Source organism: Melanerpes formicivorus, unplaced genomic scaffold, assembly GCF_026170545.1.
Source record: "Melanerpes formicivorus ecotype bairdi unplaced genomic scaffold, bMelFor1.0.p_v2 SCAF_17, whole genome shotgun sequence".
Taxonomy (NCBI): domain Eukaryota; kingdom Metazoa; phylum Chordata; class Aves; order Piciformes; family Picidae; genus Melanerpes; species Melanerpes formicivorus.
The window spans coordinates 4,629,887-4,654,769 of record NW_027142369.1 but is presented as its reverse complement, the minus strand read 5'-3'; the positions used below and the strand labels follow the sequence as shown (position 1 = coordinate 4,654,769).

The 24,883-nt window shown below is 37.8% G+C and overlaps 1 protein-coding gene across 2 annotated transcripts in view; it reads left to right on the top strand.

Annotated features, from left to right (window-relative positions):
• The first annotated feature begins 2,499 nt into the window (after positions 1–2,499).
• The window catches only part of PTPN21 (protein tyrosine phosphatase non-receptor type 21), a 44,336-nt gene continuing 21,952 nt past the window's right edge, over positions 2,500–24,883 (top strand). For both annotated transcript variants that reach the window (XM_068148731.1, XM_068148730.1), the window contains exons 1-8: positions 2,500–2,946; positions 6,415–6,781; positions 16,605–16,774; positions 18,938–19,035; positions 21,475–21,542; positions 22,204–22,274; positions 22,853–22,940; positions 23,139–23,227. In XM_068148731.1, the coding sequence (XP_068004832.1) occupies positions 6,602–6,781; positions 16,605–16,774; positions 18,938–19,035; positions 21,475–21,542; positions 22,204–22,274; positions 22,853–22,940; positions 23,139–23,227 (764 nt within the window). In that variant the 5' untranslated portion in view covers positions 2,500–2,946; positions 6,415–6,601. The remainder of the gene's footprint in view (positions 2,947–6,414; positions 6,782–16,604; positions 16,775–18,937; positions 19,036–21,474; positions 21,543–22,203; positions 22,275–22,852; positions 22,941–23,138; positions 23,228–24,883) is intronic.

Sequence of the window (24,883 nt, the reverse complement as noted above, 5' to 3'; positions counted from 1 at the left end):
TACAACATGGTTCAACATTGTACAGTGCCTTGTAAGTAAAAATCTTGCAGATACGAAATTTCAAGCTTCAAGCTTGTAATGGACATCTTGCATTGCTTGTTTTTCTAGCCCATTCTTTCTACTACCATCTAGAAGTACGTAATGATTCAATAAAGCCCCAGCTATCTTTTGCTTTATTACAAATAAGAAATTACAAATAAGAAATGATAAACCATGGAGGCTTTAGGCACAGCGAAAACATAGAGGTGATGAATAAAGTTAATTTGTTCAGAGAATAGCTTTGAGTCACATGTAGAATCAGAAGTAGTATGACATTTCTGGTCATGAAATCCTTATTTTGCATAGCTAGTGAGTAAATCAAGATGTTTTTCCACATGATTTCTTCATTGTTTCAGCATCCTGGGAATGCCCCTGTAACTAGCAGTTTCTAGATTATCCGGTCTGTGTTTCTATCACAAATGGATAACTCTGTTGGGAGGGTGACTGGTTCTGCTTCCTATTTGGCTCATTTTCAACTTTCTGTCATACCATTATTCAATGCAAAGACCTGATGCTGGACAGAGTTGCCAGCATCAGAACAAGGTGAATACTTGGCTCAATCTTCACCCTGTTGGCTGATACACTAAAATGCAATCACATATTTGCACTAGCATGTAAGAAAAATCAAAGCTGTTCCAGGAGGCAAGATGTCAATAACAAAAGGGTTTACCCCTGTTCCATTACGGGCAGGCAGTATTCAACCCATTGGGCAGAAACCTTTTAAATTACAGAACAAAGGCTGCAACATTTAGCTGTAAGAAATTAGTCTCTTCTTCCCATAGTCTTCAAAAAGAAGGTAGAGAGTATAGCAGAAGATGCAAGTGTTTCTACCCACACATGTCACGAGGGTTAAAGGGGAGAAGCAGAAGCATGGTATAGTGCCCTGAGGCAATCATTCTCTCTTATTGATGTGTCTTTATCAGAGTTCATCACGTGTTCATGGATGCCTTTGTCTCTGTCCTTTTTACTAGAGTTAATAGTTGGAGCAAAGCAGGTAATGGAGAGTTGATAAGGCAAAAAAAATATATAGGACAAAACAAATGCGGAAAAACACAATTCAAACTGGATAGGAAGGAGAAGAAAAAATTCATTCAGGAATGAGTTTCATGAGCTTCAAAAGAGAAAATGTAAGCTGCAGAGGAGCATATTGGTAGTGTCCTGCTTGTCTCTTTTAAGAGGATATGCTGTCTTTAATGTAAATGCAGGGAATTGGACAGGAAATTGATGTAATCAAGATTTATAATGTGACAGAGAACTGAGACTTTGTTTCCAGTATGAATTGTTTAGATATATGAAAAGTTGGCTTTGTTAGCCTCAATTTTCATGGCTTGGATTTGGCATGCATTGTATTGGTTAGTTTCCTCCAGCAAGTAACCATAGTTCTGGCCTGTAGCAGATACTAGAAAGGGGTATCTGCTTGGATAAGTTCAATGTTGATTTATTTTACTCAATATAAAATTCCTCTGAGCAAGTTCTTTCCATGTCTTAGGGACTGTTCATTGCAACTATGGCAGGAGCCAGGGACATATTCCTCTGACTAAAGGAAAGCCCATTGTGTCTAAGAAATACCTCAGAATTCATCATAGTACAAAATTACCTACATATTTCATCTGGGATTAGTGTCCTGAGTAACATGCTATTTGCATAGCAGGTCTGCAGGTTAGACCTGCTCAGACAGCAGCATGTTTTGTGCGCTTTACATTACTGAAACACTTTCTAAGTTTTACAGTCATGAGTCAGCATTCACATACTCACTTTACCTTTTTCCTCATCCCTGACCTGTTTCAAGTTTGTATATGCTTTTGCCAGGCTCACACAATGTGAAGAGACATACAATTCCCAACTGTGTACAGTTGCTGATGTAGCACATGTACAGAGGTCTCCATATATTTTTAGGACTCGAATGCAGCCCTTTATATGATATTTACATTGGTTAAATGCTATTGATACTGCTTAATTGGTATGCATTTAATGCTTTTGGAAACAGTTGTTACTAAGGGCCTAATTTCTACTGTCACCTTTGGTGTTTTAAGTCCAAACAAAGGCTGAAAGGTCAGTCTTTAATCTGCATTTTTTTGATGTGTGTATTACTAAGAGCTGAAGCTTTTCAAGGACTTGGGTTTAGCTGTAGACATAAATATATGTGCATGGATCATTTGGTATGGCACATGTAGATTAAACCTTGAAAGTGTTTCCAAGCTGCATGAAAATAAAACCAACAGATTTTTGGTAAGCGATTTGTCTTAATTGGAAAGGCTTAAAATAAATGATCATATGATTTTAAAAAGCAAGGATTGCCTGCTATTTGTTGTAACCCCTATTTCTGTAATGCCCCTGTAGCCAGAGAAGCAGCTGTTCATTGCTGACATTCTCCCTGCCAGGCATTCCAACTCTCTGAGGTAATGGGCTACAAGCATACGGGCCTTCGCTTTAATTCTTTCAGCGTATCCTTCCGCATGGATAGAGCGAGGGGAACGCCTCCAGGAAAAGAAATTAAATGCACACAGACAGAGGCATACAGAGACGGGCGATTTGAAAATATTCCCGAGAAGGCAGTTTACGCTCATGCAGCACAACGTCACATGAAAGAGGCTGCCTGAAGAGCTGGCTGGCACAGGTTTATTTTGTTGAAATATTTTCTTCCACCCCCAGCTCTTTACCCAGTGGAATGATACCCAGAGCAAGTTTTTTGAGACAGGAAGTGAGGAATGTTTTCAGTATGAGTGATCTGAGAAGAAGGTGGGTTAGCAGAGATAGCAGCTGTTTCACACAAGAGAAACACAGTAAGTCAGTTCCCGAGGAATACAGATGAGATGGCTCCGGGAGAAAAAGTCTTGGTGGGCTCCAGGGTTTATTTGGTTACGCGTATGTGAAAGGAGGCTCGGTGTCTTTGGATTGCTGCACAAGGTAAGGGAAAACAGCGGATAGTTTAAAAAATAGCGGGTGATCGTCTCTGCTGTGTACTGTATGTGTGAAGTTTCAAGCATTTGCTTTTTGAAAAGTAAAGGCTGTAGAACTGTGCTTCTGGAGGCAGGGGAGGTCTGAGATGTGCACTTACTGCTGCTCTTTCAGTCCAAGAGTCATGTCAAAGATTAACTGGTAAAACTAGGGGAGGGTGGAGTAATGATTTTTTTGGGTCCCCAGGTATTTCTCAACTAAATATATGTATTTTAAGCAGTTGAAATAATAGGAACCTGTTCTCGTCATCATATATTGCAGTTTTATTTCACGTGCTGTCATTTTTGCAGGCTGTTTAAAAAGTCTTTTAAAGCAAAATGCTAATTAGTGAGGGGGAGCGGGAGGTGTAGATAAAGGGGAAAGATACCACAACACTCAGTAATCTTGTGTCAGTGATGGCCATGCTGCTGTAATTCTACCATTTTTGAAACTATGTGTTTGTGTTGAAATATTACAAAGTTTTGCCACTGAAAACAGTTTTAGTTTTTGTGTGAAAATTCCAGGCTTGCTAAATAAAGGCTTGTTATTGTAGAGGTAACTCCTGGCATTATGTAGTTGCTTTTTGCTAAAGTAACTTCATAACAATGCAGATGTATCCGATTTAAAGTAATGCAGAAGGCCAATATCAGGGCACTTAGCATTGCAGAATGCACAGCTGCTGAATAAAAACAGGACAGCTGTGTTTGCTGGAAGTACACATGGCTCAGTGTTATTCATCAAGTTACGTTATTCTAACCTATTTTTTATGTCAGGAATATTTTTTTTCCAGTTGGTCTTCTGTGACATGAACTGAAAGTTTGTTAATTAAGTTTTCCTTGATATAAATGCGTTCCAGAAGTAATTAATTATATCAGACATGTAGAACAGTCAATGCAAACAACGGATCATAACGTGAAGACCACTTCTGGCATGTTCTGAAAATTCTGCTTTAAGCTTCCTTCCTGTGCTTGTATTGCTACCTGTGTTGTATAGCCAAGTAACCGAAAGTCTGAGATTCTGGAAACATCAATGCTGATATGAGGCAATTTCACCTGTCAGGTCAGCTTCTGGTTAGTGATTTTAAATTAGGATACGTCCCTAAAGGTCTGTTTGGGACGTGAAAGGTTAAAAGTCTTTTATAGTCAGTGGTACTACATAAAATCTGAGATTGAAACAGCAATATACTTCTGATTGCAGCTTTGAAAAAGTTGGTTTCTCTCAGTGCTTGAGCACCAAAGAAAGTGTGTAACTCTGCACAGAATGTGTTGGAAAATAGGCCCTGAGGACGTGAGCTGAGGTCAGTCAGCTAGAAGTTACTCTGCCAGGAATAAACCCAGTGAGAGATTCTGCTGGCAGTGGGCAGGAAAAGAAAAGCTCCTATCTCTACAGCATTCCCTGCATGCTGCTCCAGGGGGGCAGGATTTGGAGGATCAAAGTGCAGAGCGAGTAATAAAGTGAGAAGTCCCTGTGTATCCCTAAAGTTTTCAGAGAAACCTGTTGCTGTTGGTTGTTAATGTATTCTGCAGCTGCACCCAAAATTAAATGGAATCAGTTTGTTTTTTTTTTTTTGTTTTGTTTAAATATATGTATTTATTTAGATTTAAGGTGATAGCTCTTGAGGATGGGGATTGTGTAGGATGGTATAACTGCTTCCAGATTATTAGAAATATTGCCATGTAATATGCTTATGATCGTTCCTTAGAGTACAGTTACAAAGATGTCACTGGGGAAAAATGCTGTACTGTCTCCTCTTCCCCATTTTTGGACTTGGTCTTTTGCCTCCTTCTTTGCCATGCTGCTGCTTACAAGGGAGTGCAGAGTCTGATGCGAGGTTTTCAACCTAAAGTCTTTGGTTGTGTTGACTAACATTGAATTTCTAGGTATGAATAGAAATGTAAAAGTAGTATGTGGCTGTCGAGTTTAAAAACATGTGTGCTAGGAAGAGTACTTCTGGTTCCCCCACACCAAATAAATGGGTATCCTGATGTTATTGCTGCCTGATAATTCTAAGAGTCTTCAGAAACCAAATGACGCTTTCTAAAATGTGCTTCTAATACATACCAGCCTGGGGAAAAAAAAATTGGTGGTGGTTTTTTTTTTTTTTCCCTCAGGCGGTGGGGTGCTGCCACTAGAGGTCCCCGGGCAGAGCTCCCCACGCCAGCAACGGCTAACAATGAGAGGAAGAAGCTTAGCTGTTCCCGGGGCGGCGCGGCCCGGCCTGAGGCGAGGCCCCTGGACAGTGCAGGCCGGGGCGCGGCTGTCGCCTCGGCGCGGGCCGGGCACGGCCGCCACGCGCAGGGCGCTTGCTCCCACCGCTGGGCGCGGGGAGGCCCGGCCCTGCCCTGCTCTGCTCCGCCTCGTAGAGCCGCGCTGGGCGAACAGCGCTGCAGGCGGGCCCTTGCTGGCAGTGCTTAGGCGGGCTGGGGTCGCGGGCGGTTCAGGAAGCGGTGCAATCCCCCGGAGAGGCCACGCATTCATTCCTGTGACAGCCGTAGTAGCGACTGCCCTTACAACCTGCGTTCTAATGCTGAAAAAACCCCTTGTATCCACAGAATGCTTTTATTTCGCGTGTCCTCCTGCAAAGCAACACTGGCAAGAGTGACACGTTTCTTAGGCTAGGGTGCATGCGGTAAGCAAACGCTTGACAGAAGAGAACAGCGAAGCCTGTATATTACGGAGTTGATAGTAGGAAGAGAGGGCGAGAAGGTGTTGGCAAAAAGTGGGGAAATAGGTGGGTTACTTTAGACTGCGAATAAGTATGCTTTCCAAGGAAAAAAAAAAAAGCCCATGAATGGTTATCGGAATTCACATGCTCTTTTGAGGCGGCGAAACATAACCGGGAACGTCGTACAGCTCGCTGCAGTTCAGGGAAAATTGGAGGAATTAGCTTTTAATTGTCTGATAGGAAATGGATAAAGCGTGAGCTTCAATGCCGCTCTTCCTGCCTTTATGTTTTCCCATAATCGTTATGGGGCTTGGGTTTGTGTTTAATCAGCCTTTGAGTCTGTATGCTCCTGCTCTGCAAAACAAGCCTGATGACTGGATTTGCTCTTTAAAATGTGATTTTGTTCAGTATTAGTAACTTGGGCAACTTGGATTTTGTAGATGTTTTTTCTTTAAATACTGATGAAACTTAGATATATTTTAAGACATTGCAGCCACATTTGATTAAGATTCATTACTCACTTGTGAAAGATTTTTTTACAAATAAAGTGTCGACTTGCCAAAGACTGGTAGTGTCTGTTGAAAAACCAGAAACTCTGGTACTTATTTCATTATTTGAATACATAACAGCTCTGCATTTTGGAAAAGTAGACTGATTATTACGATCATTTAGATTTTGAAAAAATATACATGCTATTTTTCCCATGTTGCCATTCGCTTTTCAGTCAAATAATTTCTGATTGTTGTGTTTATTCTCTTTTTGCTCTGTACTAGGATTCCAGTTGATGCCTCTCCTGCTTGTCTCTTGGTGGAAAACTTGTCTTTAATGGATACTGCTGCTGGTTGATCTCTGGAGACTTCACAGCTCCTTACTTTTTGAAGAGAGATAGCTATCTCTCTCCTCTCAAGGTCATCTTGGTAGTAGCTTTTTATCAGTAACCATCTGTGGGCAAAAAAGAAAATGCCTCTACCTTTTGGGTTAAAATTGAAAAGAACTAGACGTTACACAGTATCCAGCAAGAGTTGCTTGGTGGCTCGTATCCAGCTCCTCAACAACGAATTTGTGGAGTTCACGCTGTCAGTGGAAAGCACGGGTCAAGAAAGTCTGGAAGCTGTGGCTCAGAGGCTTGAATTGCGTGAGGTAAGCTAAGTGTCAGTTTTGGGTTTTTTTACCTCTAGATGACCTACGTGGTGAATCCGTACCATTTGGGGTAATCATTATGTTTACTGGAGCAGCTTTTCCGTGTTCCCATTGTTCCTTCACCTTTTGGTCACAATGGGGACTTGGATTTTTCCAAAAGAGTTGTACAACTTGCTTTACAAAGCTAGCGAATGCCCAAGGGGAGAACATGTGAGAAGTAGCAGTGAATGGAAGCTTAGAGCAATAAAGAAACCACTGTTCTTTAAGCCTGACAATGCTGATACTTCTATTTTAAAAGAAAAACACAAAGCAACAACAAGGATTTCTACCTAAGCAACATGCTTAAGAATTCGTGCAAGACTTGAGACAACTTTTAGCTAACAATATGAAAGAGAGTGTTATTTGGGTGCATGAATTTTTTTTAGTGATGTATTAATGCTGTGGAAAGAACTTAAAGAACAAAATGTGATAAGTGTACCAGTGACTGACTGTTTGTATTCCTTGTTCAAATACCACAAACATATTTGCAGACACTGTCTTGGAGTAATGATGCAGTCATTTAGATCAAGTGGTGGCCTCATGAGGAAACATGGTTTGCACTAGTTGAATCTGTATTTATCTGTGTAACCTATTACTGTTAGGCATTTGCTGGAGCTTTTACTTGGTATTTTGAAGGATCCTTTTGGAACTGGAATTCGCTCTTCTCCCGCGCATTTAGTGATTATTAATACGTCTCCTGTATTAATTTAACTACTTCTGAAATGCTGAGCTGCAAAATGTTTGTAGAAATCAACATGGACTACCAACAGACGAACCAAAGTCATGTTTGATAGTTTTGTTGAACACAGCTGGATTTGATTGCAGTATTTAAATGCTCTTGGTCCTGTGTGAAGTGATATTTACCACTAGAGTGTCAAAAGGCTTAGTTGATTTTGTAGTCATTAAACTGTGACAGCATGTGCATTTTTGGGGGGCAGAAGAGAAAAAAACTTGCAATAGAAGTACAGTCTTGCTAACATTCTTCTGAGACAGATGCTTTTGCTCTGTCACGTATTTGCTCTGTCACTATGTGATCTGTCACATAATGATGTTTTGAATATGAGATTCAAATATAGGAATGAAAACCCTACACTTAGTTATTTTAGTGATTACTCTTATCTTGGTTATCTATCTGATAACTTTGATTTTTATTTTTAATGTTATATCTGTTATTAAGCAATGGAAACTACTTGTGACAATCAAAAATTGAGCAAATACACTTAGGATGCAATCCTGCAAACATTTATTACTGTATGCAGCATTCATTACTGTAGGGTTTCTCCGTAGGAAATGCTATGTATATAGCTGTTATCAGAAATATTTTATTTTTCTCTTTGGAGAATAATTATTAAATGGATGTGAATCTATTCATCGCTAAGTGATTGCTTACTGAGGTTGGTTTCAATCCCAATATGTATTCCTATAGATTATTGAAATACTGTATTTAGTGTGCAGTTATTTTGGAAAAATGCTATTCTATGCAACAGTATGACTTCTGTATTTTTTTATACTGGTCCTTCTAGCAAAGGGAGAATCTAACTACTCTTGTAGCTTTGGCATTTTGAATGTATCAGCTATCATATATTTTAGAATTGAGTTATTGTTATGTGACTGGAGTTTGTCAGTTTTTATCTATCTGCTTTCAAATGTCTCTGCTAAGTCAACAGAAGGTAGAGAATTTCAACTATATTTGGTTTGCAAAAAACAAAGACTTTGTCTTCCTGAACGATGACTGCTAACTTTTATTGAACTAGTCAAAGAATGTTGGAGGTGCAGTTTTTTCCAGCGATTCTTCATTATCTCTTTGGAGCTACTCCCTAAAAATATGTTTGGAAAAGACAAAAAAAAAAAAAGAAAAAGAAAAAGATGGAAATTCCCTCAATTAAGAGTCATATATCAGGCAAAGGAAGTTGACAGTATACTATTGAACTCATATCAGATTCCTTCAGTCATGCATTCTTGCATGGATTATTTTGGCAGGGAAATGTGTTCCAATAAAGGGGAATGGAAAACAGGGATAAAAATTACTTTCCAGAGCTTGCATTCAAAAAAGTGTTGTTCTACCTTTAAATAGTCAGATTTGTCAAGCAGATACTGGATCATTCTTAACTGCTTGCTTAGTAGAAAGTTTTCAGACAGAAAAATTTGCTCAGCACTTTGCTGAAATGTGGAAAACCAGTATTAGTCCTTGATACTGTAAAATGCTAACTACTTTCTATAAGATGTTTCATACTGTTAATGTGCTAAGCACCTTTAAAGCATGAGCGAATTCAAAGTGTTAAAGTAGGAGTGTTCAATTATTTAATGCTGAGACTTAAAACAGTTACAAAAGCCAAGGCATCAATTTTGGATTGCTGTGTATGGGCTGTGCAGTTATGACACGTGGTTCCCATGCACCTTCAAAACAGTCTTTTGCAGGGGGTGTGAGGGAAATCTTGACCTTTTTTGTCCTACACACAGAATGGTATATTTTGCAAATTTTACTCTTCTGGTGTAGTTTGCAGCTACTGAATTTGGACAGCGAACTGAAAAGTTAGTTTTTAATGCTGTGCCATCTTTTAAGATGTTTAACAGATCTTTATGTAAACATCTTCAACTTATGCTTTGTATGGCAAAACATTGTTATTCTTTTGATTTTCTAAAGAGTACTCTCAATTTCCAAATTGCATACAAGTATGGACAGATACTTAGGGTTTAGAAAGTCTTAAATATGTTGACAATTTTACTTTTTTAACTGAATAGTATACTTTACAGAAAAGTGAAATGAATGCTCTAAACTAAGAACATCATCTAGTATTCCCAGAATGTGACTCATCAGCAGCGGGTATGTAATCTAGCTCTGTTAATCTGAGGAACTGAGGAAAGCAGCCAAAGGGAACAGGGAACACAAGTTAGTTACCTTTTGTAGCACAGCCTGCCTTTTATCATGTGAGAGAACTATAACCAAACTTGATTTATGCAAAAAGGCTGTATTTGGTGTGGAAAATCATTCTGGAATTACAAGTTCTGAAAAACTACTGAGCGCTGGGATTGTTAACTGACTTTAAAAGCATGTGCAACACTGTTCACCTGCAGTGAACATGCACCCACAGCACCATGCAGCTAGGGCATGAAAATACAGATTTTTAAAATTTTTATTTTTTTAATGTTAATGCACCTAGATACCTATAAAACATGTGGTGGGAAATGTCACAAGTGATTTACCTTCTCTTGCTGGATCTTCTTTTATTTCTGTTTTCTAATAACGCTTCTAAACCAGAATGATGGGGCAAATTGAGCCTCTGTGTACAAGCAGAGTCAGACTCTGCTGTACGTTCATGGTAGAGCGTTGGACCCAGGTACAAGAACTAATAGCAGAGAACTTAAGTGGAGTGTGCGTATGCAAGTTCCTGTGTTTGTTTTGGACGTTAATAGAAAAGAAGGAATCAAGGTTGTCTGGAATAACTGGGAAGTTCTGAAACAGTGCTTCAGAAACATGTAAAATATGCTATAAAACTTTGCTCTGAATTTTAAAATACCAGCTTTTGTTTGGAGAAAGCACACATTAAAAAACCCTTTTAGTTCAACATAGTGGTTTCTTAAATGTGTTTTGCATACGTAAAGAGTGTTTTAAAAGTAAGACTAAGTGCAAACATTATCATTTCTACTGTGTATGTTAGTAAGTATATTAACTGGCAAATAAAAGTTGAGCTGAGTCATGACAAGAGGGGTCATCAATATGTTCATGCCTTGTATCAAAGTCTGCCAAAATTTTAGCTAATGTGTGAAGAAATAAGAGGAGAAGCAGTGCTTGTAGCTGAACTTCTATGGTTTCCTGCGTGAACCAAATCTTTAAAATTAGAAAAGGAGAAATTGTCTTGGAAGAGTGTTTATTGGAAAACAAACAACTCCATCTAAAAAGTATATTAAGTGTAATTGTAATTTAGGATCCAAGGTAAATGGAAGGACAGAGCGGCCTTGTTGCAATTATTGTTGTTCTTCGGTTTTATGAAGGAAAAGTATAGGATTAGCATTTAGTTTTGTTACACTGAGCAGTACAAAATGAAGTTTTTCCTATGAAGGCAGTAGTGGCAGTTAGAAGCCTTGTCCCTGATTTCTTTAGCTTTTTATAAAGTGAGGTCAGAATTTGAATATACCGCTATAAGTGTATTTCTTTTTCACTGTCACAGTGTCTTATGCATTACTATACAGGTTTAGACTTAGACTAATTTTGGCAGAAGATACTGTTTTTAGAAGGAAAGACATTATTTTTTTTAGAAGGAAAGACATTATTTTTTTTAGGCTACTTTGACATTTTGCATTTCCTTGTTGTAAAGCAATCAGAATAAGCCTCTGATGAATGGGAACACAATGTGTTTAATGTCAGTGCTCTGTAAGGTGTGACTCAAAAGCAGGTATGCGAGTCCATCCTCCTTGGAGCCTTGGTCAGTGGTAATAAAAAAGTAACATAATAAAAATAAAAGAAGTTTCTACATTTCATAGTCATGTTGATGAGTGATTTATTTCTGTAAGAGGTTAAAATATGACATGGATATAACATCTGCTCTGTACTATGAAGGTATTGCTCTTTAGCTTGTAAATTAGCCTGTTTGCTTTCGTTGAATGTGCTGATGAGTATAATGTGACTTGCCTGTCAGAAAATTATTCAAGATAAACAAAGGGTGTAAAACAGTGTGTTGTGATTTGGGCCTTATTTTAATTCAAGTAAATTAGAATGCCAGGCTACCTTGCGAAGTATTGATTTTGTTTCTTTATCCCTGCTATCATATTTTAAACTATAGTTGTCAATTGCTTTATTTAAATAGCATTTGTGAAACCCATATTGGAGTAGTTAGAAAACAGTTGCATAGGTGTGTGGGGAAAAAAGGTTTCTATTATTAAAAAACTAAGACTTAAGACTTCTCCCTGTATTTGTGTAGCTACCCTGCTAAATACTCCCTCCTGCAGCTGAGGATCTTGTCAGTACTAGAATAATAACCGCAATGACAACAAAAGGCAAAGCAAAAATACCGTGAAGTGAGGATAGGGAAAAGAGAGAGATTATATGAGGCTAGCCAATGATCTTCCTTTTTCTGCAAGAATTGGTTGTGGTACTATGTAGGATTGTGCAACTTTCCACTCTGGGGTTGGTACCTGGCAAGACTCAGGGTTTTTTTTTCTATTCACCATTTCCAGTCAGTCTGGAATCTTGTACACTCGTCAGTCCAGGCTGCTCCACATCCTTTTTCCCCTAGAAATGGAGATTTGTGGAAGAGATTGCTGTGATAAGAGTGGAGAATTTTCAGGGCCTCTTGTCTCCTTCCATAGCTCTTGCATCAGGCATTGGGTAAAGCTTTCTCTTGGTACCTGTCAGTCGTGTGTAATATCAGAATATTGACTCAGTTCTTCTGCAGGCAGTTTGTTTAACTGTGATACCTTGAACTCAGGAGCTGTTTGTATCCAAGCATATAATAAAGCTAGATACAATGGAGCCCATGGGCTAAGTAGGTGTTTGTAACTTCAGATGCAGTGCTTATCCTTCAATACCAAGGTTGTGTTTTCAACTCTCTTCAGGAAAGTCCGACAGCTTGTTTTGTTTGTACCAATGTAAAAGAGGAACAGCTGAAAGTAGATTTTGTTTGCATTCTTCTGTAAAACCTGGTATTGTTTCTTTTTTTTAAATTTCTATCACCTTAGCATGGTAATTCCTCAGGTCATGGTGCTCTTGAGTCAGGTAGCAGACTGCATTAATTAGAAGGCACTGTATTAACAATTAGAAAACAATTATCTTTTCAATTCTATTTGTTACTGGTGAGATATTCTGTAATACAGCATATGGAAGTTATCTGGGAAGTATATAATTAAATACATAAACTCTGAATACTGCTGTGCTTCAGAGGAGTGTGTGGTAAAGTCTGTTTGTCCTCCCTGCTTTGTTCCACAGAAAGTGGTTGGACTTCTTTCCTTTAGTCCAAGTTTTAACAGAAGATGTACTTAACTTCACACCCCACCCCACCCTTGCTTTTTAAATTTTGGTTTGGTTTGGTTTGATTTTTTTGTTTATTGCGGTTTTGCTTGCTTGCTCTTTAAAGAGGGCAGTAACAGTAATGTTGTCTCAAGATCCTAAGGAATACAATTTTTTGTTCATATTATATTGCTGAAAAATGAAAGGCCCAGTCCAGTTTGGGGATCATAACAGGTACTGTTAAGCTCAAGTGGAATGATTTACATACATTTGATATCTGTCATACGTAATTGTCATTTTTATTCCTTTTCTGGATAGTGTTAACTGTGACCAAAATAGACCCCTCTGAGGTTTCTATATGAAAACATATTTCTTACACTGCTAATCAGAATAAGTGAGGTATGCAAATGATGTTGAGATTAGAGCCAGAGTGGAATTCTATTACGGATGAGGCTGATTCGTATTAAGGAAAATAAAATTCAATGCTGCAATTAGTTGTAGTTAACTAATATCAGCCAGTTGGCACACCGAAGAACAACTGTCTAGCTCACTGATGCCATTTCAAAGTATAAAACAGATGAATGATAAAGCATGTTCAACAGATACAGAAGTTGGTGAGAATTTTCAGATGTAAAGGTCAGGTTTTAGAGTGCTTTTTAAAAAAGCGATGTTAATTTATTTTGCATACAAGAATTTCTCAGTAAGCTGTTTCACTTTGTCAGCTCCAATTTTATAATGATACTGAATTCCATAGTATTTTTGAGTTTTAAGTGACCTCTGAGGGATGCATGCTCCCACCCTCTACTCAGGAAGACAGCTTGGATCAGATGGCTCAGGGATTGACTGCCTGTGTGAGTTTGAATGCTTCCAAGGGTAAGGATTTGGGTAACTTTTCGGGTTACCTGTTGAATACTTGGCTAGTCTTGTGAAATTTTTGTCCTGATCTGATTGGAATTTCCCATGTTGCAGTGCTTCTTCCAAGAAGCTGTCTTTCACTGTCTTCTCTATACCCCACTCTTAGGCAATTGTAGTGCACAGTAAGATTTTACGCTGGTTTCTTTTTAAGACTTATCAGCTCCACTTCTCTGATGCTCATTGTTTTTCTTGCCAAAATATGTAATATAGTTACAGTACTGTAGTTTTGTGGCACTCATACCAGATGAAGCTTCTCTGCTTAGCTTATAAAGTCTGCTTGACTTCATAGCTGAAGTCACTCCACTTTCACCAATTTGTGAGCTGTAACACTGTGTGGAGCTTTTGGTACTTCTGTGTTCTTGATAACACTTGAATTTTTATGCAAAAACGCTTACTATTCTTGTGTGTAATGGCAGAAAGCAGCTAGAAATTAGAACGTGACTGTATTGAAATTGTGTTATTTTTATTTCTATTGTATTTTCTTTAAAGGGATCAGGTCACAAATAATTCACTAAAATGAACCTCAAAGTAGTATTAATCTTAACAGCTTAACATATTTTGAGAATTCTGTCATGACATTTTTTTAGCATTGGTTGTTGTCCTGAGCTGCTAATAATAAAATGTTTTAGCAATGAATAAAAGTGGATTCTATTTTAATCAGTGCGAATATTCTAGGGTGCATAAGCTCCTCTGAAAACTCACAGGATCAAATTCTGTCCTTGAAGTTAAGTGAAAGGTTTGCATACAAGTCAGAAGACAGGCTTTGGTGCATAGCATTTTGCTTGGGTTTAATGTTATTCTTGGTAGCCCAGATTGCCAAAGTTTACAAGGGAAAATATCATGCAGAAAAGTCTTGATTAAAGATATGCTGGATTCCAGAGAATATTTAAAAATGCAGATATGTTTTTCTTAGTCTGTTGCCAGTAACCACTCCATTCTCTTCGTAGGCAAGTGGTCAGTGTTTTAAAGAAACAGATGAATGCAAATGATTATCATGTCTGAAAAATGAGTTATGTATTCAGTTTGAATTTCAAAGTGTATAACCAGGAGTTTCTTACATCAGGGAGTTTGGAATTGTTGTGGTGTTAACAGAAGATTGTGCTCTTTCTTTCCTTATCTTTCTGTTACACATCTATCTCCTTTGGGGCTTAAATACACCAGGGCTGCAGATGCAAGTTATTCAGGCTGACCTGTTGGGCAGGTGGACTGGGCCAGCACAGTAGGCTTTCTTTTTAAAGGTCCTCCTAGCAAGTGAGATCAGGTAACTTGTGGCAGGTAGTTCAACTTTAAATGTTACTTTTAGTTTTTTGTCCTCTAGTTTCCTTATTATCTTGCATTATATGTACATTGCATTTTTATAACACTTGGAAGTTACAGAATGTGACCATCACAATCTGACTTTGGATTCTGTCCCTGTATGTGTAGTGTTAACAATCGTGTAATGAGAGAGGGATACAACTTTTCACATTCAGTCCTTTCCTCATTCAGTCTGCAGGAAAGATTGAGGAGCTGTAGTTTGGTGTGTTTTGTGCTTTTGGGTGTATGCTGATGTTGCAGTTCTTAATGGAGTTAGTGTGATACTACTGTTAATCATTCCTAACACCTTAAGGAATCTTAAGGTACCTCCTTCTCAATATGTACTGTCTTCTCAATATCTTTGTGGGATAGCCCAGCTTACTACACATTATTTCTTGTGGTGGTTCTTAAAATGTTCTTATCATGAAACTATTTTGTATGTATCCGTGTTCTGCCTTCTTTTTTCCAGACAGTTTTTCCAAGTATAGTTCACAGAAATTATTAGTGTTGCACAAATAATTTTGATGAATAGTCTTTTGTTTTATAAAACTCTGTCTTACCACCTTTCTTTTGTCTAAGTCAAAAGCAAGTGTTGAATTAACACTGTTGGTATTTCTACCATTTCCATCCATAATACTGTTTATGTAGCAAGGACTTGGAGAATTTCCATGCATATACATACAGACTTAATTGGTAATGTGTAGCATTCTCTCATCTCTCTTCCTCAATTAAAACACTTGCAATTAAGTTTTCTACTTTTGCTATGATAATATTATGAGTATTTTGCAGTCCTCAAGTCTGCTGATCCAGGACTGAATGAAGTAACTACTGAACAGTACTGAACAGTAATTTTAAACATACTGGAGAAATGTAAAATTTGAATGAGTGGCTCTACCATGTGAATTTAGAACTGGACTGTGGAGAGATAGAAAAGTATTCTGGTCCAAACTCCTCCTCAGAGGAGATTTAATCAGTTAGATTGCATGTTGTCCAGTGTGATTTGGCATTCCAGGCATGGACATCGCTCAGCTTCTCAGGGCAATCTGTTCCAGTGCATACTGTATTTTGTATCTTCTTTTGGTTGAGAGTTGCCTGCCCATGCAAGGTAGCTTGCTGCTGTACCTGGTCATTTTCTTGCTCATTGGCTGAGCCATAAATGTTCTGTAATGAGCTTGTCTTTGACCAGCTGTCCTGTGCTCTTTTGTCCTCCAGCATCCTTCATGTGAACCTGCCTGCTAGTACCCCAGAGAAGCTGTACTTTCTCTCCTGCTGTCCAGTGTAATTTTCTATTTGTTCTCCTCACTTCCACTATTTTTCCTGTCACATGTACAAGCTTACTACTAGTATCTCTGAGGTGCCACAACAGGGTCAGGGACTATTAACAAATGAAGAATAATTTTGATAATGTTTTAAGTGGGGGGGGGACCTTATGTACATGGATTGCTCATGTGAAAGTAATGTCTGGTTTTGATATTAAATGTCTCTCTGGTTCTCCAAGTTTTCAATAAACCCATAGTTATAGGCAGTCTTTTAAAAGCATTAGTTCTAAGTAGCAAGATTTTAATGAAATGCATTTTATTTAACATCAGAATAATAACATTTTTCATAATTGAAATGCCTGTTTTACAGATTACATATTTCAGTCTGTGGTATTATAATAAGCAGAATCAGCGCAGATGGGTAGATTTGGACAAGCCTCTGAAAAAGCAGCTGGACAAATATGCCTTGGAGCCAACTGTGTATTTTGGAGTAGTGTTCTATGTGCCTACTGTTTCTCAGCTTCAGCAGGAGATTACCAGGTAGTCTTCATACGTATGTCAACCATTTTGCTTTCAGCATTCTCAAATGTACGCTTTCCCCTCTCCCACTCCTATAGCAATGGAAATTAATACCTTAGGCATAATTTATGTTCAAACTGTTTGTGTCTTTTTCAAATATTTAAATGATGGACAGGCTAAGCAAACAACTGACTTTTTAGTGATCTTAGGTATTCAAACCTGTTTTCAGGTACTCACGTGGGCAGACTTTTAATTGTTTTAGTCTCTTCGTGTTGGTCTTTTTTTTACACTTCAGCTTGTTTTGTTTATATGTCACTGGGATGTTATCTTTATCATACATACATTTCTGCTGTGAATTTGTGGAACATCACATAAGTGGTGTTGACTGCAGGGAAAAACGAAAGTTCAGCATATATACTGGCCAGTTATTCCTATGGGCTTCTCCATTGTCTTCTAGTATCTCAGTGTGCGTAGTTGCACTGATTTATTTGTAACAAGGAAATAAGTACAAAACCAATAAATGCATCAAAACCTTAGAATTGTTATTTCAGAAATATGTACTTGCATTAATTAACCCATTTAAGCTTGTTACTTGAAGTTGGCCCTGCTTTGAGTGGGAAATTAAACCACATGGCCACTCAGAAGTCCTTTCCAGTTTAATTTATTCTGTGGCTACATGCAACTGCCTCTATATAGTAGTCAGTGCTAAAATACCTTGCCAGAGTCCTTTCCTACTAATTGTGGTGTGAGAGCTTTTCATAGAGATCAGCTTCTCCGTGGAGATACTGCTGGTGTGATGATTGTTCAATGTCTGGCAGCTTTAGTTCTTATTTTATGTGTAATTTCTGTAATATTATTTTCTTTCTGACATAGCATTGCATTAAATAACTAAATTGCCTGGAAAATCTTGACTGCTCTTCTCTGGCACTTTTATTTAAAGAGTATGATGCCTCTGCTGGAGCTTTAACAGCACTTCACAGTGTACTGCCACATAGAAAGCAGGAATTTGTGCCAACCTTATACTCAAGTCCTAGAAGGTGGTACTTACTGTAATGTACAACAGTGAGAGTCTGGAATAGCTTCACATATCTGTGGATTTTTTTCATGCCTTTTCAATATGAATGAGATTGAATGTGTTTAAGCAAATCATGTGTTTAATGTATGCCAGGAAATAGAAACATCATAGGCAAAAGATACGGTATTTTTACTGTAATGAAGTAGTATCAAGTTGGGTTTTTTTTGTCTGTATGTTTACTTTTCATAGCAGTTCTGTGGAATGAGCTTATGTTCTGCTGCCTGACTGGCATGACTGACTTCACCAAATGTCTTGATAGGCCATGGCTTTTTCCTGTCTTCTTTTTTAAGGCCTGGGTTTAGTCTCAACTGTTCTTGTGTGTCTTGTATAAGAATGTTGTCTACTGTTATATGGTTTACTCTTTCTGTGGTGGGAGGGTTTAAAAAATACTTATAAAATGTCACTATATTTTAACAGTCTGTGTTAAATAGTAAGGGAAGATAACCATCTTTTAGCCTCTGGAAAATTAATGTGGATTTTACCAGACCTTTCTAAACATTGACATAATTGCAGCATGCTCTTCTGTGTGTTCTCAGTATTAAAGCCTTACTTCACTACAGTTAACGTACCATATGAAGAAGTTAAAGAAGGTTTTAAAACTAGGCTTATAGAAGAAAAATATCCTTTGCAAAATCTCTGTAACCATAATGGCATTTTTGCATTTTGAGGTGTTTTGGGCACTGGATAGGGTGTTCCATGGATGGCTGAAAGGGGGAGAAATCAACTAAATAGTGATTCAGACTGTGACCGTTTGACAAATGATGTAGCTAGTCGTGGTTGGACGTGACCCAGGAAAAGGTCAGATGAAAGCAAAAGGAAGAGGGAAAACCAAAATATTTGTTAGGGTATGGTAATAGATAGAAATTGTGAAGATGCTATGTTTTAAGAGGTAGCAGTATTTGATTCTACATTGATGTGTGGAAGTTAAAGGAGGAGTTGTTAAACACCATGAAATACTGGGTCTGAATGATGAGGAAGGCTACCCTCCACACAAACTGGGAAGTGTAGAGAGGAATGGGAAATGAAAGAATAGGAAATGCAGGTATATTAATCTATAGTCTCTTCAAATTAAGAAACCCATGTTAGCTTTTTCTTTTTTTCTCACGTAGGTATCAGTATTATTTGCAATTAAAGAAGGATATCTTGGAGGGCAACATTCCTTGCACACTGGAGCAAGCAATACATCTGGCTGGTTTAGCTGTTCAAGGTAAGTAATACAGTTGTGCCAATTAGCTAATGCAGCATAAGTAACTTTGCTGATACATTTTCTATTGCATATTTTCTAGTTATCACTCGAAGACCCAATTTATTACATTACGAAAGGCTTACTCCTTTGAGCTATGTCATAAGGGCTGAGGAGGGGGAGCGGTGGGATCAGTGGCCCTGAACTTGCCAGTATTCCTGTGTCTGCCCCAGAAGTGTGCCTGACTATCTAATAGGCATTTTCAGGAGCTGGGTTTGAATTAGGCATTATAGTTCCTTTTGGGGCAAAGGCTTTAGTCATCTGCCTATGTCAACAGACCTTCCATCTACTTCTGTTAAAGAAGACTCTTTATTCTGGCATGGTAACAAGAGAAAGAAGCATGTTTTAATAAATAAGCAAGTTCAAATATAAAGTAGTACTTGTATCTCCACTTTCTCTCCAAAATAGCCTAACATATAAGATTGTTTTAACTAAGTATGCCAGACTGTTAAGAATTCTTATGTTCTTCACTCCTGAAGACCCATTTCTGTGATACTTCTGAGAAAATGGCTGCTTTATTTTTCCTAGCTGGGGTCGGATGGAATAGAGTATATACCAGATAGCTACCAGTTCTAAGTCGGTCTGCACTGATCATGTCTGGTGTTCCCTTCTAACATGCTTGTCCAATCTTAAATCTCTCAAAGTAGACTTTTTTAATGACAGCAGCTTTGTTTAGTGTGTTTGTTTATTGCTTCACAGTGAATGCTACTCCAGTGTGTCTAACAGCAATTGTAAATATGCCAAAACCAAAAGGGCCTTAAAATCATTGACAATACACACAACTTTAGGGGGAGGTTGTCTTTAATTATGTGTGTTGGTAATCACATTAAAGACTACAATTATTTTTTTTTTTTTTTAATGTAGTCACCAGTGGGGCTGGATTAATATATTAGTGCCTTGTTTTAATAATAGTGAGTCTGTTTAGTCCTGGCCCGGATTGATTGGTCTTCATGTGACAAAATCTTGTTATTTCCATATCTTTAGACAGTATAAACGTGTCTCTGTTCAGTGAGTTGTTTATAGAAATCTTTTAATATAGTTGCCTATCCAGATGGAAAATATTTATCCTTTTAGCTTTCACATTCCATCTCCAGTCATAAGAGGGGAACTATATGTGTTGATAACATAGTGAAAAAATCAGAAAACAACGCAGGTTCTAAATTAATGTTCTCTGATGTCTGAAGTAGCTTATACCAGATAGGTTAGTTAATTTTAGCTGGTGAATGAACAGAAGCAGTTGTTTGCTGTTTCAAGAATATCTGTATTTGAAATAATTACAATAGGCTTATTGTAAACCCTGCTCCGTCTCAATTGCTGTGCTGCTGTGGCACGTCACAACCTCTCCTTGTAACTTGCGTATTGTTATTGCTTAATAAAAATCTGGTTTCTAAATTTATACTATTATAGTTAGTATAGAGTATAGTATACTATACTCACTATTATAGGTCAGAAACTGTAGTAATGTTAATAGGATCTGTGTACTTGGGGATTGTATTCATACTTTTGGGAGCAGCTGTTCCATACAGACTGCTGTTCCAGTTTCTCTTGTGAGGCTGGTACATAACTTTTCCACGTTAGCCTGGTTTACTTCTGTTTGAAAAGTTGGCTATTTTTCTCCTGGAAACAGAGAAAGAGACAAATTCCTTGCAATGCCCTTTGGTATGATGTAAAATCAAAACTGTTAAGTACCTTTTGAACATGCCCCTGAGTCTGGGAAGACTTCTAGGTACCACTTTCTGCATGTCTCAGAGCAGGGAGCTACATTATAGTTGAGAGTGGAAGAGTGCTCCATTAGCTCTGTAGAGTGTTTGAGTCCAGCTGCAGGGTAGAGAATCTGATGTACTGCAAGTAATTAAGTATCTGACAGGAGTGAGTGAAGAAGATAGAGCCTGACTCTTCTCAGGCAATGGGCACAAACAGGAATTTTTTTCTAAACATGAGTCATTTGTCATGAGAGTGGTGAGATGCTGTAACAAGTTGTCCAGAGAAATTCTTAAGTCTTCAGCTTCTGTATTCATAACTTGATGAGAGAAGACTCTGAGACAATCTGCTATAGCTGACCCTGCTTAGGATAGATCTCTAGGGTCCCCTTCCAGCCTGAACCATTATGTGATTAAAAAGTGAAACAAATACTTGGAGCAACACTTTGATTGTTTTATCATTTCTTCTTCTTTTCCTGTCCACAAGGAGTGTTACCGTTTTTTCTGAACAATGTAAAAGGATGGGAAATGTTTTTCTTGGCCCCTTCGTGAGCATTACTGGTTGGTTTGCTCTGTTGTTTTGCTCTCAGATTGTGATGCAATAGGATGGACATTTGCTACTTGGAGATCTTGATGCAATTAATCAAATATTGAATAATCTTGTAAAAATGTTTGAATACAATTTTTTGAAATTATTTTTTAGCTGATTTTGGGGACTATGATCAGTATGAATCTCAGGAGTTTCTGCAAAGATTTGCTTTGTTTCCAGTGGTAAGTATGTATGGTAAATTGATTAAATTTAAACTCTTAAACTGATAAATTTAAATCTTTCTTCGGCTTTCTAAATGCAAATGATTTTTAAAGACTCCATGAGCCATCTAATTCTAATGAGCCAATTCAGTAAAGATTTTCTTTGAGACTGGCACGAGATATGAAATCTTACGTTACACAGAAGCAAAGATACTGCAAGATATTTTCAATTTTATTGTAAATTACACAGAAAAGAAGATTGGGCTAGAAATGGAAAAGTGAATAAAACCACTTCAAAACAGTGTCTATGCATTTTGTTTGTGCATAGGTGGTGAGGAGGTGGCATAGGAGGTGAGGAGAAAGTTCTTCACCAAGGGAGTCATTAGTCATTGGAATGGGCTGCCCGGGGAGGTGGTGGAGTCACCGTCCCTGGAGGTGTTCAAGAGGGAATTGGACATGGCACTTGGTGCCATGGTCTAGTCATGAGGTCTGTGGTTACAGGTTGGACTCGATGATCCTTGTGGTCTCTTCCAACCTTGGTGACACTGTGATAGTGTGATATTACTGCGTCTAAGTTCCAAGGCTAAAGTGGAGGGTTGGTTCACCTGTGTTAAGAAACAATAACCGTTACATTTTGTAGAATTTTTGGTGCTTCATTCTATAAATGCCATTTTACTTTAAGGGCTGGCTACAAGAAGAAAAAATATTGGAAGAAGCAACACAGAAAGTTGCCTTGCTACATCAGAAGTACAGGTAACATTTCTAAACTATTACTTAATTTTGATGTGATTGCTTCAGTATGTGAGTAAGTTGGGAATCTCAAAAGACAGCTCCTGTTTAAATGACTTTTTCACTGATATATCTGCATTAAAATTACCAGAAAAATTTGTTGAATTAAAGTGGAAAGAGAACAGAATGACTGATAAATTAAATACAAGGATTCTGCTTGAAAATTAAGAGTACAGGGCACAATAAAATAGTGTAACTTCACCTGTATAATGCTTCTCAAACTTGTATATATGAAGTTGTGACCGCAGTAAGGATCTTTCTTGATAAACAACATCGGCAGATATGGAGGGTAGTAGGAGTGTAGAGACAATCACTGCGCCAGAATGCTTGTGATCTTAGTTAAAAGGTAGTTAAATGCAGTAGCCCAAGACAAGGGAAAGTTAAGTTTTCTGTTGTCAGTAAAAAGTACAGATGAAAACAGCATGATTTGCTGATTGCCTGGATGTCTTGGGGATGCTTTTCAAGTTTTGATAGTCTCAGACTTAAAAAAAACCAAAAAATTCTTCTTGGCAGTACTAGCTGGTTGTTGTTTTCATTTGTAGAGGTCTCACTCCTCCTGATGCAGAAATGTTATATATGCAAGAAGTGGAGAGAATGGAGGGCTATGGTGAAGAGACCTATCCTGCAAAGGTAAACAGGGCTTTAAGCTTTGTCCTGGTTGCTGCTTTTTTCCCTGTGTAAAAAGGATTGCTTCCTACCATAAATAAATAAAAACAAAACTCCACACCACCTTTCTTCTCCACCAGATTTGTAAAAGTAGTAGCTTCTCATGCAAATATTTAAAATATTTTTTTAAAATATTTGCATAATTCTTGCAACTTCTTACAGGACAGCCAAGGAAGTGATATATTCATTGGAGCATGTCTTGATGGTATCTTTGTGAAACACAAAAATGGTCGTCCTCCTGTTGTATTTAGGTTAGTATTGTTCCTTCTCAGTGTATCTTTGTGCACTTCACGTTTTATGTCTGTTCCTCACTAGTGTGAATGGCTCTTGCATGTTATGTGTAGTTATTAATTTCATAAACCCCAACATTGTCTTGTAGTCATCACACGATGGTCAATACTGAAGCCCATGGAAATTTGTCAACATATTGACTGAACGATGAATCATTTAAAGCCAGTGGACTCTAAGAGATGAATATTTAATATCTGTTCCATTGCAAAAGATTCACTGAGTCAAAAAGGTGCAATTCTCTGCCCATCCTGGGATGGCCATATTGATTTATTTAGAAATATTCAATTGTAAAATTGTTCAGGAGTTCTTTTCATACATACCATATGTAAAAGAGATAGAGGAAAGTCACATAATAGCATTTTTTTGTTTTCCCACATTGTTTAGTTTATTAGTTAATGTTATGATAGTTACACTGTAGACACAGGCGTATCTGCAGTTTACCTATTTCCTGTGAAATGGCCTGGTTCTCATTGACTTCAAGAGGGATTGCTTGGGCATCTTGGAGTACATATTGAGGTTATTTTTTAATGAGTCTTAGTTAATCTGTCAGAGGAGCAGGAAAAGCTTTATTCTTAGTGAACTTTAATCTTCTAGAATATACATTCTGGTTGAATGTGAGCATAATCTTGAAATCCTGTGGTCTAACAGTTACTGGAACTCATGATGAATTTCTGGGGTTAGAGAAAGCAGCAACTATGCTTCTTTCTACTATTGGTATTTAATACAGATTATAAATTCAGTAACTGTCCATCACAAAAATATCTTTGTTGTTTATAGAAGAGCTGATGCCAAGTTCTTAGTGGTGTAGGGTGGTAGAAGTGCCCGGCTCTGCTTTCTTGTGGGATGAGGCAGCAACGGCTCTGCTGTCTGACTTTATAAAGAAGCACTTAGGGTATTTGTCCATGCATTTCATATAAGTTTACAAAGAATTCTGGATGCAGTGTCTATGTAAACACAAAGAATTCTGGATGCAGTGTCTATGTAAACATAAGAAAAAAATTGCACATTGAGGAGCATCAGAAAGTATTCATAGCCAATTTCAGGATCCAGTTTTCTGCTCAGTTGTTTATTTGCTATATGACTATGGGCAGTTCTACTGGGGATAGATACATCATGATGCTTGGGTGATGAAAAAGCATAGATAAATGGCCCACTAATAAAAGTTACAAAGCCTGGGTTTTACTTCAGCTTGGTTTAAATAATTGTTTCCATAAATGCCTATGAAACAAGGCCTTAGATATGTTCTACATAAAAGTGGGGGCATTCATGTTTCTCTACCTCATGCATAGCTGTAGAAAATGCTATCAGCCACATCTGTATAATGAAAATGGAAGCCATACAAATGTTTTTCTCCATCAGCACACTATAGAATACTCTTTTTAAAAAAGCAATGATACAGGCTTTATTTTCACTAACATAAGTCCAGTGAATTGAACTGGATTTAGATTTAAAAGGAAGTTGAATAAATATATGGTGTTGTATTTCTTGCAATCAAACCTTTTCTTACCTGTCAAAATACAAGAGTTCTAGGAAATATGTATAATAATGCCTTCATGGCTTGTTTAATGTAGATTTTTTTCCCCTAGAATGTATAGTTTGCTTTGAAACAATTAGGA